Below are 15,713 nucleotides of genomic sequence, written 5' to 3'. Positions count from 1 at the left end.
CAAGTTCAAGCTTTGCACGGTTCAGGTAGCCAGCTTGAGGTTGACTCAGACTCCTATCTTTCCAAGGTCAATAAAATGAGTACCCATCTTGGTGGGGGGTAATAAATAAAAATGACTTGAAAGTGCTGCAGAATAAGTTGGTACTATACAAATAACAAGGTTTATTTTTATTTTTTAGGTGTAAAAGTGACTATTTTGCAGACTGACTTCTCACATGAATGGTAATCATATAATTACTAATACCAGTTTATATCATGTGACTCACTCGAAAAATGTCTATAATGTGAAACAACTAAGATTAACTAGTATCAATCACTAGTATTTCAGGGCTCATACAGAGTCCTTTGACTGTGTAGAGTCATCCTATCAACTTCAAAGTCATCCTATCATGACTCTCTATGGAGTCAAAATGCGCAATTTTGTGCACACCCCCATAGACTTCTATTGAGCCTCTTATTCACAAATGCGCACAAAAATAGATCATGTTGTGTATTTTTTCGCCAGACAGAAATGTGGGTGCAAAAATGCTCCATGTGAGGCCACCCATTGAAACCAATGGGTTTTTTTGGATGCGGTTTGCACAAGCGATTTTGTGCATACGAAAGTGCGAGCCCTATTGCCCCGTGTGAAGGAGCCCTATTGGTATATACACAGGATATGTTATAAATGCCTGATTGCTGCAGATCTCACTTCTGGTATTCTCACCTATGGAAGCCACCTTTCCAATGAAGTATATGAAGGGTATGACATTGGCAAATGAGGGACACCAGACCTTTCTTATCCTGATAGATGAGGGTACAGAGGTAGGACCTGCAACTACCAAGCATTCATGACATAACCTTTGGTATGCTATAGATGGCCTACAATGAGATTACCCCTTTAGGCCTCCTTCACACGGGCAACAAATCTTGCTGCATATATGTGAAGCTCATGGTTTCCAATGGGTTCTTTCCCATGAGAAGTTTTGTAGCCTGAAATAACCCATTGGAAACCATGGGCTTCACATACATGCCTTTTGTAGCGATGCTTTTTAAGAGGCCCTAAATCTATGTTCTAGTAACTGAGAATGAGATCATCACAGGTCATACTTGGTCTACAGAGCAGACATATCCTAGCTTTTGAGTCAATGTCCTACATATTATGCATGCTATGATTTCTGTAATGCCAAAAATTGTACTTTTCCAAGTTTCGACAAGAACTTTTTAAACAAAAAGTTGTACATTTCCATGAACAAAAGCTACGAAGCAAACAAGTAGAAACACAATTTTAGATGGAACAGGAATGTAAGCCGTCTACAGAAAATCCATTAGGCAGTTCTAAATTCCCCTGACATTTCAGCCCTAAAAGACTAAGTAGATATTTCGAGCGCAGACTATAAAGTCAGACAATAACTTTGGTTACTTCAGAATAAAAGTTGAGCTGCTTTCTGTTCGAACGTTTGGAGAAGTCTGGTGATTATGATTCATATGAGGATGGCTACAGAGGTGGTCAGGATGTTTAATGTCTATTAAATAGTGTAATATGTAGCACCATACCCGATTACTCCTGGTGCATGCCTTATGACCCAGTTAAGTGAACCAGATGACTGTGATGTATTAAAGCCATTAGAAGCCACAGATTGCGGAAGAGTTTGCAAATCTGTTAGTTCCTAACCCTTCCAATGTCATATGGTTGTCAGGAAATTGTACAGACATATAGTACTGACCTCTTCCTGCTGATGTGAAAGGGTTAAGATCGCAACTTGTTAGGTCTATTATATTTGGACTGACTTGGCCCATTCCCATGATGCTTATAGACAACACTTTTAAATGTTATCATCGCACTTTCTTGGCTTTCTTCAATTCAGAAATACTAAAAAATGAATGCACACCGCCCTGCAATTACATTGTTCTCGTACTTTTCGCATATTTTGATGCCTGCTACACGGTTTGTGTCGTTACAGTTAACCGATCACTGCAAGGCGAAAAGATAATAAATTATATTGCATCTGCTAGAGCCAGAGAAGAAAGTACATTTCATTATAATGGGAAATTTCGGGACTGGGCTATGCAGTTGACTAGTAAACGTACCTAGGCCTCCGACACAGTAGTGAATTAATTCACGGACAGCACATTGCCCTATTATAGCCTATGGGGCTATACAAACTGCCGATGGTCAGCCTGAAAAAACTTATCGCATGTCCTATTCTTGTCTGTATCATGGATGGGAATTAGGACATGCAAATACGTCAATATGTATAACAATGACAGGTGTCCATGTGGTGTCCAATAAGAGTTGTGCCCGAGCCTTTCGTCAACAATTTAGGCACAAGTTAAGTGTGTGCCCCCGGTCTTAGTCCTCTGCACAAGAACTGGTCGGATTCTGCATTCAGAACCCAGCAGTAGAACCCGACCCTGAGGCCTCGGTCAGACAACCGTTTTTTGCCACGATTTGCGGATGCGCAAATAAGGGGCAGCTCTCAGCTATTGAATGACAGCTGAGAGCTGCCCCTGATTCGTCCCTGCGCTCAGCCAATCAGAGGCAGCACTCACTCACCCATTCATGAATTCATGAATAGGTGAGTGAGAACTGCCTCTGATTGGTGAGGGCTGTGACCAATCAGAGGCAGCCCATTCAGCCCATTCAGCAGGCGGGGATTTTAAATCCCCGCCTGCTGAATACTACACAGAGCAGTTCAGGAGAACTGGGGGGCCGGCCGCGGCTGAACTCCGGCTGCAGGGACAAGGTGAGTATATATTTTTTTTTATTTTTACACATTTTAGGATGATTTTCAGGGAAGGGCTTATATTTTTAAGCCCTTCCCGAAAATTCATCCCGCGCTCGCTGGCAGCCCATTGCTTTCAATGGAGCTGGCTGTATTGCCGGCTCCATTGAATTCAATGGGCGAACATTGTTCTTCTCTGCCACAGCTGTTACAGCTGTTACAGCTGCGGCAGAGGAGAATGATCTTTGTAGTATATGTTGTCAATGGGGTCGGCGCTGCTGCCGCCGACCCCATTGAGTGCATATATAGAACACAAGGAATCGCAGATAGGCGCGATCTGCGATTCCTCGTGTCTGGTCCGTTTCGCCGAAAACGCTGCTAGCTGCAGATTTTTCGGTGAATCGTCGGCCCGGTCACGCGATTTGCGGATGTGCATCCGTCATGCGATCCGCAAATCGTGGCAAAAAACGGTCGTCTGACCGAGGCCTGACCGTGGCTGGTGAGCCTATGTACCTATCATTTCCTTCTTTCTTCTGTATTGCGGATCGTCCGGACTGCTCACCAGTGGGTCTTTGTATCAGTGGGCTTTGACACCCTTTGCATGCCTTATATATGTGCAAGTATTAAACTAAGCAGCCACTTCCCCAATATGTGGTCGGTGTAGTTGTTTATCAGTATCTTGCACTGGTACACTGCTCCTCCATATAGCACTCTGCCTGTTTGCATTCTGGGAAATTGTGTTTATACCTGCACTTGTGTATCTTTGTATTACTATATAGGTAAATATGGCTGCTGGCAGTGATATTTGAGTTGATTTGTCTCATTGTAATAAAATGTTTGTCAATTACTATGGACTTATATGGGTTTTCCAGGAAGAATTATTCTTAGAATAGCAAAATATGGTCTATAATAACAAAATACTTACATAGTTGCCAACTTTCGGCCCTGCCACAAGTCTGCCCAGAACTGCCACCAAAATGGCCAAGAACAACAACAAACTGCCGACTTTGGGGCAAACTTTCACAAACTACAACCCTATGCAGGGAATTCCCAGGACTGTTGGCAACTATACTGTTAGCAAAATGTCCATGAAGTGAGCTTTTCTATTGAGCAGTATGTTTTTACCTAAGGCAAAGGCATCACTTTCTCCTTTTCTCCTGCCTTTGACGCATAGGAGGTATCAAACTCACAGTTGAGATCTATATTCCAAACCCATGTAAAACTTGTATAGAGAGTCTAACATTGGCTTGCAGGAATGCTGCCTTCCAATAGATAGCGCTGCAGAGGTGTTGTTCCATCTCCCTTGTTTGCATACGCTACACTCTGATGCCTCCTAGAGCATGCATACGCCTTTGAGCACCATTTTATTGCTACGTATAGAATTAACCTACATAAAAAGTTGCACTACTTTCCAAAACTATAATGACTTTTACTGATCCTGAGATAAAGCCTGTAATACATTCCAGAGCAGATTTCTATTAGTCAGGTGCACCCTAAATAGTTAAACTAGGCTGTTATAATGCAGTGGAAGACTTCTATTTTCCTCCAGAAGATTACTACTGCGTTTTCCCGAAAATAAGACCCTGTCCTATATTAATTTTTGCCCAAAAAGAGGCACACGGTCTTATTTTGGGGGGGAGTCTTACACTCATCTAGCAGGGGCCATCTGGGTCCCTCCCGCTGGCCTCCGGCACTCCTACCGCAGAACGTGCCACTTTTAGCGCCCATTGTGCTAAAATAAGAAAAAGGCAGTGTACTTACCCATCCTTTACTGCTGAGATTTAACACTGCACTCCTGCTGTGGTCCTGGTGATTGTTGTGACAGATGATGTCACAGGAAGTCAGGTGACCACAGCAGACAATTAGAGGCTGTAACATCACTGCTTATTCTCTTGGCATCAGCAATCACATCCTGAGTGCTATGATGCCAGGAGTTTGGGAAGATGATTGGCTACAGCCTCTGATTGGCTACAGCGGTCACCTGACTTCCGGTGATATCATCAGCAGCAGCAAACACCGGGATTGCTGCAGGATTGCAGAGCTGAATTGCAGCAGCAGGGAACAGGTAAGTATTGATCCTCTTCTTCTGATTCGCAGGAACGATGATAGGGCCGTGTAAATTCCCGGAGCGATTAAATGGCGAATGATATTCATTCATTGCTCAGTTTCTACAGGCATAAATATCAAACAATGCTCAGCCTGCGTAAACAGGCAGAAGTCCATCTATCATTTTGTCCCGCCCGCGTCCATTCAATGAGTGATCCTCACTCCTGTGTGAAGCGCCTGACAGTCGCCCCATGTAAAATGGCCCACAGGGCCTCTACAGATTTTGCATGAGTTTTTGCGCACGCCAAACCCAGAGAATAAAACCCATTGCTTTCAATGTGTTTCCTCGCATTCTGCGTTTTTTGTGTTCAGTTTTGCATGCACCGCAACTGACTGCATTTTTGTGCGCATTTGCAAACCCAGGGCACAAAATCGCGCACTGAACAGCGAGATTTCATGGTGTTAATCAATAACACTGGGGACTAATTTGGCTGCACAGCATGTTCAAGCACGTCTCGGGTGTGTCCTGCGCCAATGTGAACGGGCCTGGCAATGCAGAAAAGTATGGTGAAACATGCGGATATGCACGCAATAGCCCGCGATAGCGCTCCCTTCACAGCGCCTCGCTATCGTGAGCATATGTACGCCTACGCTCGTCTGCAGGAGCCCTTATGGCAGTTTCAATTGACCGTATACACAATTGCACAACATATTTGCGCAGAGAGCGTTAATTTGCGTGCATATCGGCGCATAGTACTGTACTTTGTGCGCACGCAGGGCCTGTCCACATGTGCATTCGACACACCTCTTCCGTAATTTAAAAAGCTATTTAGCCTAATGAGGTCAGATATGTGTGTTTTTTCAAGAAATTGTGCAGCGCATTTATGCACCTCCCATAGACATCTACAGAGCCCTCGGTGTGCAAATACGCAGGAAAATAGGGCAGGTCCTATATTTTTGCGTATGCACGAATCGTTCATGATAATGAACTCATTGACATCAATGGGTTTTATTATCTTCGAATTGCACAGGCAAATTCTACACGTACAAAGACGTACACAAATATGGCCATCTGAAACCGTCCTTAGGTGGGCTTTCACCCTGGCGATAAAATTGTGCGATTTACTTGCTATGCAAGTGTGAGTGAAAACCCAGAATTATGAAACCGATGATTTTCAACTGTTTCCTTCACATTTGCGATTTTCTTTTCACCAAAAAAATCGCATAATGCCCTATCTTTCTGCGTTTTTTTTAAATCTCCTCTGGTTCTCTATCGAGCCTCCTTTTTAATGCATCACCAAGCGATTTTCGTGAGATGCGATGCGTTTTTAACATTAGAAAGTCCTATTGACTTTCACACTAAAAAATCGTGGCAAAATGGCGCGGGAAAAAAACGTGCAATAAAATCACATGTGGTAGCGATGTTTTTGTAAGAAAAAGTAGCGCTGATGCTCAAAAATCACGGGGAAAAAGTCGCAATTTTAACACGATTTTGCACACGGCGATATCACGATCGCCAGCGCGAAGAAGCCGATAGATTTATCACCGTTTCTCCGCTAAATGATAAATCTATCAAATTTCAAAACTCTCTAGTCTACGTTTCCAGCGCCTGTTAGTTGGCTCGGTCTGGGCAAAATTCACAGCAATTTGGTGCAAATTTTAATGCAACAGTTTTCTGGCACAATAGGCGTAAAAAACTTGTATTTTGCAAAGCAAATCTGTCCCATTGAGCTAACAAGGAATTCTAGAAGATTTCAGCTCTGAATCCTACAGAACTGTGAATGCAGCTCTGCATATAATCCAACCTGCAGGTGGATTCAGACGACTGTATATCGGCTCGGTTTTCACGCCGAACTGATATACGTATCCTTGTCTGCAGTGGGAGGAGGATGGAAGAGCCAGGAGCATAAATGGAGCTCCCGCCCCTTCCCCGCCCCTCACCATTATTTGCAATGAGAGGGGTGGGACGGGGGCGGAGCTTAGCGACGGGACTTAGCCTCATCCCCTCCTATTGCAAATTGTGGCAAGGGGTGGAGAGGGGGCGGGAGCTCAGTTCCTGCTCCTCCATCCCCCCCCCGAGGCTGGACTCAGACGACCGTATATCGGTACAGTTTTCACGCCCAGCCAATATACATAGTCTCTCTCTGCAGGGGAGAAGCCTGGAAGAGCCAGGAGCAGTGCCCTGAGCTCCCGCCCCCTCTCTGCCTCCTCTCCGCCCCTCTGCACTATTTGCAATGGGGAGAGGTGGGACGAGGGTGGGGCTAATTCTCGCCACTTAGCCCCGCCCCGTCCCACCTCCTTTCATTGCAAATAGTGCAGAGGGGCGGAGAGGAGGCAGAGAAGGGGCGGGAGCTCAGTTCCTGCTCCTGGCTCTTCCATCCTCCCCTTCCTGCAAATGTGGACACCCTATATGGGCTTGGCGTGAAAACCGAGCCGATATACGGTCGCCTGAATCCACCCTTATACAGGAGAAAATCAGATGGAATAATACAAGATAATTAATGCACCATATGTGCAAAATTGATCAACGATATTTAGATTTATTCTATAAGCGTCATGAAGAGGATTGTGCCACCATGCAGATATACTCTGCACATCTGATGTACCGCTAATGAGATCTCGGAGAGATACAAGAAGCTTTTATTTCTTGACTATTCAGGTTGTCTAATTAACAAGGAAAATGTTTTTTGAAATGCAAATATGCAAATATAGCACCTAGCTGGAGTTCAAGGATGATGATATCCAAAGACACTGCAGGGCTGTAACATATCTCCCACCTCTCCTGCAATCTCATAGCTGTTGATTGACAACACTGTAGTCAATCTGATCCTCGCATGGAGATCCAGCAGACTCCATTACCCTTTAATTGTCCCTACAGGTTGAGCAGTGTGAGCATGGAGCTAAGCAACATCCATATGGGCTTAATCACTTACTAAGGGCTTCTTCGGATGCCTGTAATTGCACACACAAAATTTGCCCTTGCAATACGCGGAGAATAGAACCCATTGATTTCAATGGGTTTGTTCTCATTTCCGTATTTTACATGCGCATTTCTCGCACGTGCAAAAAAATTGGACCTGCTCTAGAAGTCTATGGAAGGTGCGCAATGATACACAATAAGATAACACATTCTTACCTCACTAGGCTAAGTAGCCTTTTAAAGCATGCCCCACGCGCACCAAACGTATAGTACTATGTGCTGATACGCGCCCAAATCAAGGTTGTTCACAGCGCAAATATGTGGCTCTGAAGCGTGCACAATCTGAAGCAGCTCTAAGGGTGCTTTCACCCTTGCGATAGAATTGCGCAATGCGAGAGCAGTGAAAATGCTGAATTATGAAACCAATGATTTTCACCGGTTTCATTCCCATTTGCGATGTTTTTACTCACACAATGTTGCATGAAAAAAAATCGCAGTATGTACTTTTTTTTTGCGATATCACCCATTGTTTTCAATAGGGCCAGCGGCAGCAGTGCTGGCCCATTGAAAGCAATAGGAGGACTCTGTGATCATCTGGCACAGCTGTGACGCTGGTGGGGGAATCCTTTCATCACTGGCAGGGGAATCCTTTCATCCTCAAAGTGATGAAGGGATTCCCCCGCCGGCAATGCAAGGCTGTTTTCACATGAAAATGCCTCGTATCAATGGGCTTTCACATGGTGGAAAGTGCGATGGTGAGCCGAGAATCACGGCCCGAAATTGCCTTCCCTAGCCTGAAGGAGCCCTACTGCTATTCTAGTCTAATTTCTTGGACGTTATAGTCTTTTCAATGTGTTGACAGATGTGTGGGATATGGGCAACACATGGTCAGCATTTTGTAGTGTCCAGATTTTATTATTGTCAACCTTGTGGCTCCAGCATGGGCATGCCCATGTGAATAAGGGAGGCTTCCCACAAGTGTATGCGAGCGTATCTGTGCAGTTTACTCTACTCTTTGCGCTGACTGGGACTGATCACATGGGTGTGGGATACAGCAGTGCCTCTAGTTAAAAGGCTATTTAACCTAATTAGTCATCTGCAATACCATTTGCAGCCCATGGATGTAACATGGAACGATTTGCATTATGTAAGCCTAACAATGAAACTAACCCTAAGCCTCCATCCCAGGCACAACTGAATCCCCACGCTACTAGGACCTTGCATCACCGAGCCAATGAGGACCTTTAGGGGCATTACCTAGCCCTTAGCTGCCACTCAAGGTCTCCACCCATTATTCTGGTGGAGACATAATACAATAGTACCCCTTTCCCCTTAGGTAGTTGCCTAAGTTTTTGGCCCTTGTAGTCCAGCTGCAGGTACTATTCTTTTGTGCTGACTTTTTGGTTTCTGACTCCTCTACATTCTCTGCTCCTGATCTCGACTTGTTGTACTGACCATTCTCCTGTTTTCTGCTTGCCCCAACTCCAGGCCTGTTTGCACCATGCTGAACCTGTTCTGTGTGCCATATCTCTGGACTGTCCCTTGTTTTGAAGTTATACTGTCTACCTCCACTTAGATTGATCTAACTATGCCTCTGTTCACACACTCAGGTACTGCGTTGGTCTATTGTAGTATTAGCTGCCACATTACTGGAACCACTTTCAGTGTAATGGCCTGTGGATTCCGCAGCAAAGCCTGGTGGGGTGTAAGGATGAAGACCGGGCTTCTTCAGGGGTTGCCTCTATCTTTGGCCCAAAGTCAAATCAATGAGTGACACCGTGGGTCCACATCCACTGATCCTGACACATATTTCCAGCATTAACCCCCTTGTTTTTCCATATCTCAGACAATCCCTTTAAAAATGTCTACTTACAGGAGACAAATGATACATTGTATTTAGTGACCCGAAAATTGGAGCTACAATAGATTTTATGGTTTAGATTAATTTTACATTGATCTGATGATGAATAAAAACAGCCAAACTTACCACACAGCCGCTGGAGTCCAACTTGCGGTCAGAAACACAACGAAAGTTCTTGCTGCAGCCCCCATTCCCCTTGGAGCAATCCCGAACTGGTCCAAAGGAGTCTAGCAGAATCTCAAGGTTATCAAATGAGGAGGAGGTCATAAGCTCCTCTCTGTGGGCAAAGCAAACAATAGGGAAGGAGGCAGGGAGTAGGATGATAGATAGGAAGAGACAGGGAGGAAATCCATCAAATCAAGGAAAGCTAGAAAAAAAGGCTGCATATCAGTGCAAAGGGCAAAAGGGAGGTCAGGGAGAGGGGGAAATAGATTAAGAAAAAGGGGAGGATTGAGATAGAGGCAAAAAAGTGAGAGATGCGTTGGTGAGAACATACAAATCATCGGTCACAAATGCTGCCTCTGTTTATGCAAGTGAAGCATGCATCAATATATAGGCAGTATTTACCAGAACAACATGTCCCGGATCCAACGGCCCATTAATCAGAGCGCAGGGAGAGGTTCTGCTCAGTGACACTATGTCTCCCTTGTGTATCCCCTCGCACTCACCTGACCTCAACAGCATCCTCCATAACGCTCATGTCTGTTTTACACTTGGCAGATGGATTAATGGCAAGTTCAGCAGGGGGTATGACAAAGCTCTTGCTGAGAGGAAGCCACATACCCTCGCCCAGCGTATAAGTGAATCTGTGTTTCAAATAAAAAAAGGAAATATGTTACAATGTACACAAGTAGAGAGGCATTTATAGGGGTTGTCGGGGACATTAAAAGATCTAGCAGAAAGTGAAAAATGTGAGAAAACAACAAAATAAGTATTACTCACCTGCTGCTCCTGTACTGCCACTCCAGTGCTCCCGCTGGTCTTTACCGCTGGTTCGGCATGATGATGTTGTAACTACACTATCCTACCAAAAGTCATCTGACACATGAGATAGAATCAAAAGCAGTATTTATTTCCATATGTTAATACTTAGTGGGGCCTCCTTTGGCCCCAATGATATAAGATACTTTCTATCAATGTCTGATACACTTTAGCTGATATTTCCCCGCATTCATCCTGCAAACATTTGGAGAGTTCTCTCAAAGAAGATGCATCAGACCATCTACAGTGGTGCAAGGAGTGGCATCATTAGACAGTTGAGCAATGGAAGATGAATCGCACTATTCCATCTTCACATCAGACGGAGATCCCTGGGTGTGGAGGATGCTGGGGAACACTTTTTGCCTCAGTGTGTTGTGCCAACAGTTAAGCACAGTGGAGGTTCTAGCCAAGGTGGGATTAATAATTTTTCCTTGAACATTGAGGTTCCGTTGTGGTCTGGGAATGATTTATGTGGCATGGTCTTGGTCTATTGGTCGTAGTGATGTAGTGGCCCAGAGCTATAGGCCGCTTTAAAATGTCTTCCGTGTTTGTCATGTGCATTTATATTGTCAGCAATTTCTGTATGCATGAAGTGTATGTGGTGCCCCTCTACAGCGCTGAAAGAGTTAGCTGTCTGGTATGTGGGATGTCTAGGAATGTATCGTTTCGCGTGTCCTTGCTTTTGGGTATATATGTTTTTGCATAGGTGTATGAGTGGAGTGAAGTCAGTCAGTCTGCAAAGATTCTGCAAGTGGTTGTTGTTGGGGGGATTCTGGAGTCACTTCTTGGCCTGGTCTAGCCTGAAGCGGTCTGAGAGTCAGGGCACTTGGAGCATCTGTCGATGTGTCTTTAAAGCGCTGCTCATAGAATTCCCCTGAGCTGGTGAAGTGAGAATGTAAGAAATCAGGGGCGTAACTATGGAGGATGCAAGGGATGCGGTTGCACCCGGGCCCAGGAACCTTAGGGGGCCCATAAGGCCTCTCTTCTCCATATAGGGAGCCCAGTACTATGAATAAAGCATTATAGTTGGGGGCCCTGTTACAGGTTTGCATTGGGGCCCGGGAGCTTCAAGTTACGCCTCTGTAAGAAACCGAAAGGTATCACCCGTCTCCCTTGGATACCTGTTATCCCAGGAGACCCCAGGGTAGCTACAAGCCCCTGTGAGAGAGAAGAGATGCTCCGCAGAGTCGAGTTCCCGCCGTCTTTTCTGCGTTGTGAGTGTGAACTGGGAGAGAGAGAGAGAGAGAGAGAAAGAAAGGTGGAAATACGTGTCCGGGACCAGGACTCCGCAGATAACTTAGACTGTGGAATATTCTCCCATGAATTTCGTGGATGCCCCCCTGCCCTCTCATGTGAGGGCAAGTTGTACTCAGCTGCCAAACTTGTAATGCACTAATTGGACTGTTAGTAAATGGGCTTCACCGACCGCTCCCGCTGTGACTCTTAAATAGACTCTGTGTGGATCTTTTATTATTAATCGGCCACGTTCGCTGCAGAGGAAGGAACAGTGGCATCACAAGTGATCCAAAGACTGGGAGGTAATCTATTCCGTGGGTTATCCTCAAACTTCACCCTTTGAAGGCCTCCTCCCGGTGCCTGGGACAAGTTCCGTGTCACCCTCCGGGTGGGAGATGGTAGAGCCCCGTGACAAGGCCAGAACTCTATCCGCTATCTCCTAAACTTGAAACCCCACTCATCAGTCACTACAGTGACAAGAACCATGAGCACAGAGGTGTTTTGTTTACATTCTACAATAATGTGCTGCTGACAACGTGACAATACTCTGGTAATGGTCAGTCATACTTTCAACAAGGCAATGCACCTTGTCCAAAATCAAACACTGTTTTACGTTGATTTGAGGATATGGATGTTCTACTATTGGACTGGCTGCACAGAGTCCAGACCTGAACCTACTGAACATCTCTAAGATGAGCCAAAACATTGGGTCAGGTAATATGAACAATGTCCATCTTCTCTGAGAGAACTCGCCAGACATTTGCAGGATGAATGGAGGGAAATGCCAGCTGAAGTGTATCAGACATTAGTAGAAGTATGCCACGGAGAGTATCTGATGTGATTAGGGTCAAGGGAGCCCCACGAAGTATTAATACATGTAAATAAATACTACTTTTCGTTCTTGCTCAGCTGTCCAATTACTTTAGGTAGGATAGTGTACCTGTATTTTATTCTGAAATGTGGTCTTTTAGAGGAAACAGCTATGGATGGGGAAAAGTGCCTTGAAAAGTGTCCACTGGTCAGTGTAAATGCACAAAAATTGCTAACTTTTTGTTCACAGGTTTTTATCGCTGACTTTCAGTCCACTTAAAAACCATGTTCTCTGCGTATTGCGTGCGTAAATTTTGTGCACGCGATTACGTGCGCTAATATGTTTGTATGAAGGGGCCCTTACTGAAATCATATCTGGGTTAAATGACAACTGCTGGTACACATCCATAATCGCCTCTTCCCTTATGGCCGGGCTCACAAGAGCGTATGATTACTGTCTATTATGCGTGCGCTATACGCGCCTGTGATGCACGGTAATTCATAGGCAAGCAAATAAATTGCCATGCGCAGTTCCGCCCACACTTGCATGTAGGAATTGCCTCATACGCGAGCGCAAAAAAGAATGCAACGTGTTCTATTTTGCGGCGTACTACACGTGAGACAGCGCCCGTTGTTCTATATGGGTGCGTAATCAACAGCCCAGACGCAAAATGAAAACACATGGACTGCGCATGACAGCATGCGTAAGATATGTGGGTCAGCAGCGGGTCCACAGAGGTAAAACTCACTTATTTGCTTGATTAACTATGCAGCGCCTATGTGCACAGAAACATTGCAAGAAGGGCCAAAGCTTAGATTATTAAAAGCAAACACCACCAGCTTGTAGGGAGGTGCTAGGTAGAAATAGGCTGGGGCAATCACCCTCCTTAGGCCAGCATGGCCTGGTACTCTTCTTGCTCTATACTGTAGCATCTTGTGAAGCTACATACATCATTCCCTTCCAGGCTCTGCTTCCTTCCCTCTGAGGCGCCGCTATCAGCCTATCAGGACCCTTACGAAACAGTTACCTAGTTCTTCTGCTTTATTTAATAGTATGTTGTAAGTTTGGTTCTGGTGCTGTATTTATGTTATGAGCATTATTCTGGTATTGTATTTATGTACTGGGGTTGGTTTCTGCTTTATTTATGTTATGAGCTTGGTTCTGTATTTATGTTATAAACTTGGTTCTGGTTCTGTATTTATCATCTTAGCTTGGTTCTGGTACAGTATTTATTCACTGGACTGTTCTGGTTTGGGTATACTGCTATCTTGCTGCTTTTTGCACAAGCAGAATACAGGCAGATTGTCAATCAGTGCAATACAAGATAATTTTCTCCTTATGACAGGGGAGGCACAAAAAACAAAGTAAAATCTGCAAAGGCGTGGCTAGGATGGGCTACCATGCCATGTGCCCTGGGTGCCAGTAAGGGGGCACCAACAAGTCTCTTTGCCTTGGCTAAGATATTTAGTGTACTAGGGAAATGAACTGAACCTTTATTATGGGTGAAGGAAAGACTAGCTACCATATTCTTCCCCGGAAGAATGCCTGTATAATACAGCGTCAATGGACCAGGCCATGATTCCTAAATCAGTGAGAGAAAAACATCTATGAAATTGGCGGCATATGAAGATATAGTATGAGTCCATCCAGAGGTGTAACTATAGGGGATGCAGGGAATGCGGTTGCACCCAACCCAGGACCCTTAGGGAGCCCATAAGGCCTCTGCTCTCCATATGGGGAGCCCAGTACTATGAATGAAGCATTACACTTGGGGGCCCTCTTACAGATTTTGCATTTTGGCCCAGGAGCTTTAAGATAGGCCCCTGAGTCCACCACATCATGGATACTGATGATTTATACTACAGCAGTGTCCACAAAGCCTTTTATCTGACTAGTAAATATTGTAGATACAAAGATACATTTCTTAAGTAGTAAGCTAAAGTTTCAGAAAAGTACAGGTTCAGATAATGAAGACCAAAATCCTGTATGAATTGCAGTTTATCACATCTTTATATACCGATTCAGTGCTTTAGTTCAGGATTTTACAAGACTGTGAAAAGGTGACCACAAATCTCTCCCACCAGTAAATATATTGTGACATGGTAAGATTCATTGAGGAGCACCCTGGACCTTGAGGTCAGGACTCTGAGGCTAGTCCTTGGTGTCCGTCAGACTGTGAAACATTACAAATGAAGGTAATGGGCAGATATGATGGTAAGAGGTGCTTCTCAGTTGATAGAAGATGCCGGTAGCTGTCAAGGTCATAGGCTGAGCTTACTAACACAATGCCAACTATTGTAGGATATTACAGGCATATACAGTGGATATAAAAAGTCTGCACACCCCTGTTAAAAGGCCATGCTTTTGTCATGTTAAAAAATCTGACAACTCCCCTTCACCTACACCGCCAATCCATCCTTTCCATTCCTACCCTTTCCTATCCTTCCATCTCCTCTCCCTTAACTCTTCTCCTTTTCTTTCTCGGATTAGTTGAAAGCTTTCTTTTTTTATGATAATGATTTGCAATGTTATGGTCACATATTTTAACCCCGAAAAATCTGCTCTGCAGTCAGGGGTCGTCTTATACGCTGGGTATACAGTGTCCCAAAAAAAAAAAACAGTACTCACCTCCTATGGCGTTCCGCGGCGCTGCTGCAGGCTGTCGCTCCCTCCTCCTTGCCGACAGAGCATTGCTTTCTGGATGCGGGGCTTGAAATCCCCGCCTCTAGAAAGCTAATGCTGTGATTGGCTAACTCAGGCGGCGTCAGCCAATCACAGGAATTCAATGACGTCATTGAATGGCTGTGATTGGCTAACACAGCACAAGCTTTCATTGGCTGACGCTGCTTCATTTATTTCAGTGGGACTGATGGAAATTGAACTTGGCTATCTCAGGCAGATCCTTAGAAGATGAACAGAGCAGCACCGCACATTCTTGACCACCCCTCCATTCAAGCTCCTCCTCACTGCAGGGGTGGGGTGCAGTGAAGTGGAGAGAGGACACAGGACTCAGTTCTCAAGATCGGAAGAGGCCTCTGTGCTGGTATCTTCACAGATCAAATTTTAATCACCTATGAATAGGTGATAATAGTAAGTCTTGGGAACATTTCTTTAAATATTTCAATTAATCATCATTAAGATTTAAAACTTCACA

General features: G+C 44.8%; 1 protein-coding gene across 2 annotated transcripts in view; it reads right to left on the bottom strand.

Moving 5' to 3' along the window:
- ASTN1 (astrotactin 1) overlaps nt 1–15,713 on the bottom strand; it is a 516,497-nt gene that overhangs the window by 128,735 nt on the left and 372,049 nt on the right. For both annotated transcript variants that reach the window (XM_066597485.1, XM_066597486.1), the window contains exons 10-11: nt 10,200–10,337; nt 9,658–9,808 (exon numbers count right to left, since the gene is read on the bottom strand). In XM_066597485.1, the coding sequence (XP_066453582.1) occupies nt 9,658–9,808; nt 10,200–10,337 (289 nt within the window). The remainder of the gene's footprint in view (nt 1–9,657; nt 9,809–10,199; nt 10,338–15,713) is intronic.

Source organism: Eleutherodactylus coqui, chromosome 3 (assembly GCF_035609145.1).
Source record: "Eleutherodactylus coqui strain aEleCoq1 chromosome 3, aEleCoq1.hap1, whole genome shotgun sequence".
Classification (NCBI taxonomy): Eukaryota; Metazoa; Chordata; class Amphibia; order Anura; family Eleutherodactylidae; genus Eleutherodactylus; species Eleutherodactylus coqui.
The sequence above is the reverse complement of the archived record's forward strand: the minus strand, read 5'-3'. Positions and strand labels throughout refer to the sequence as shown.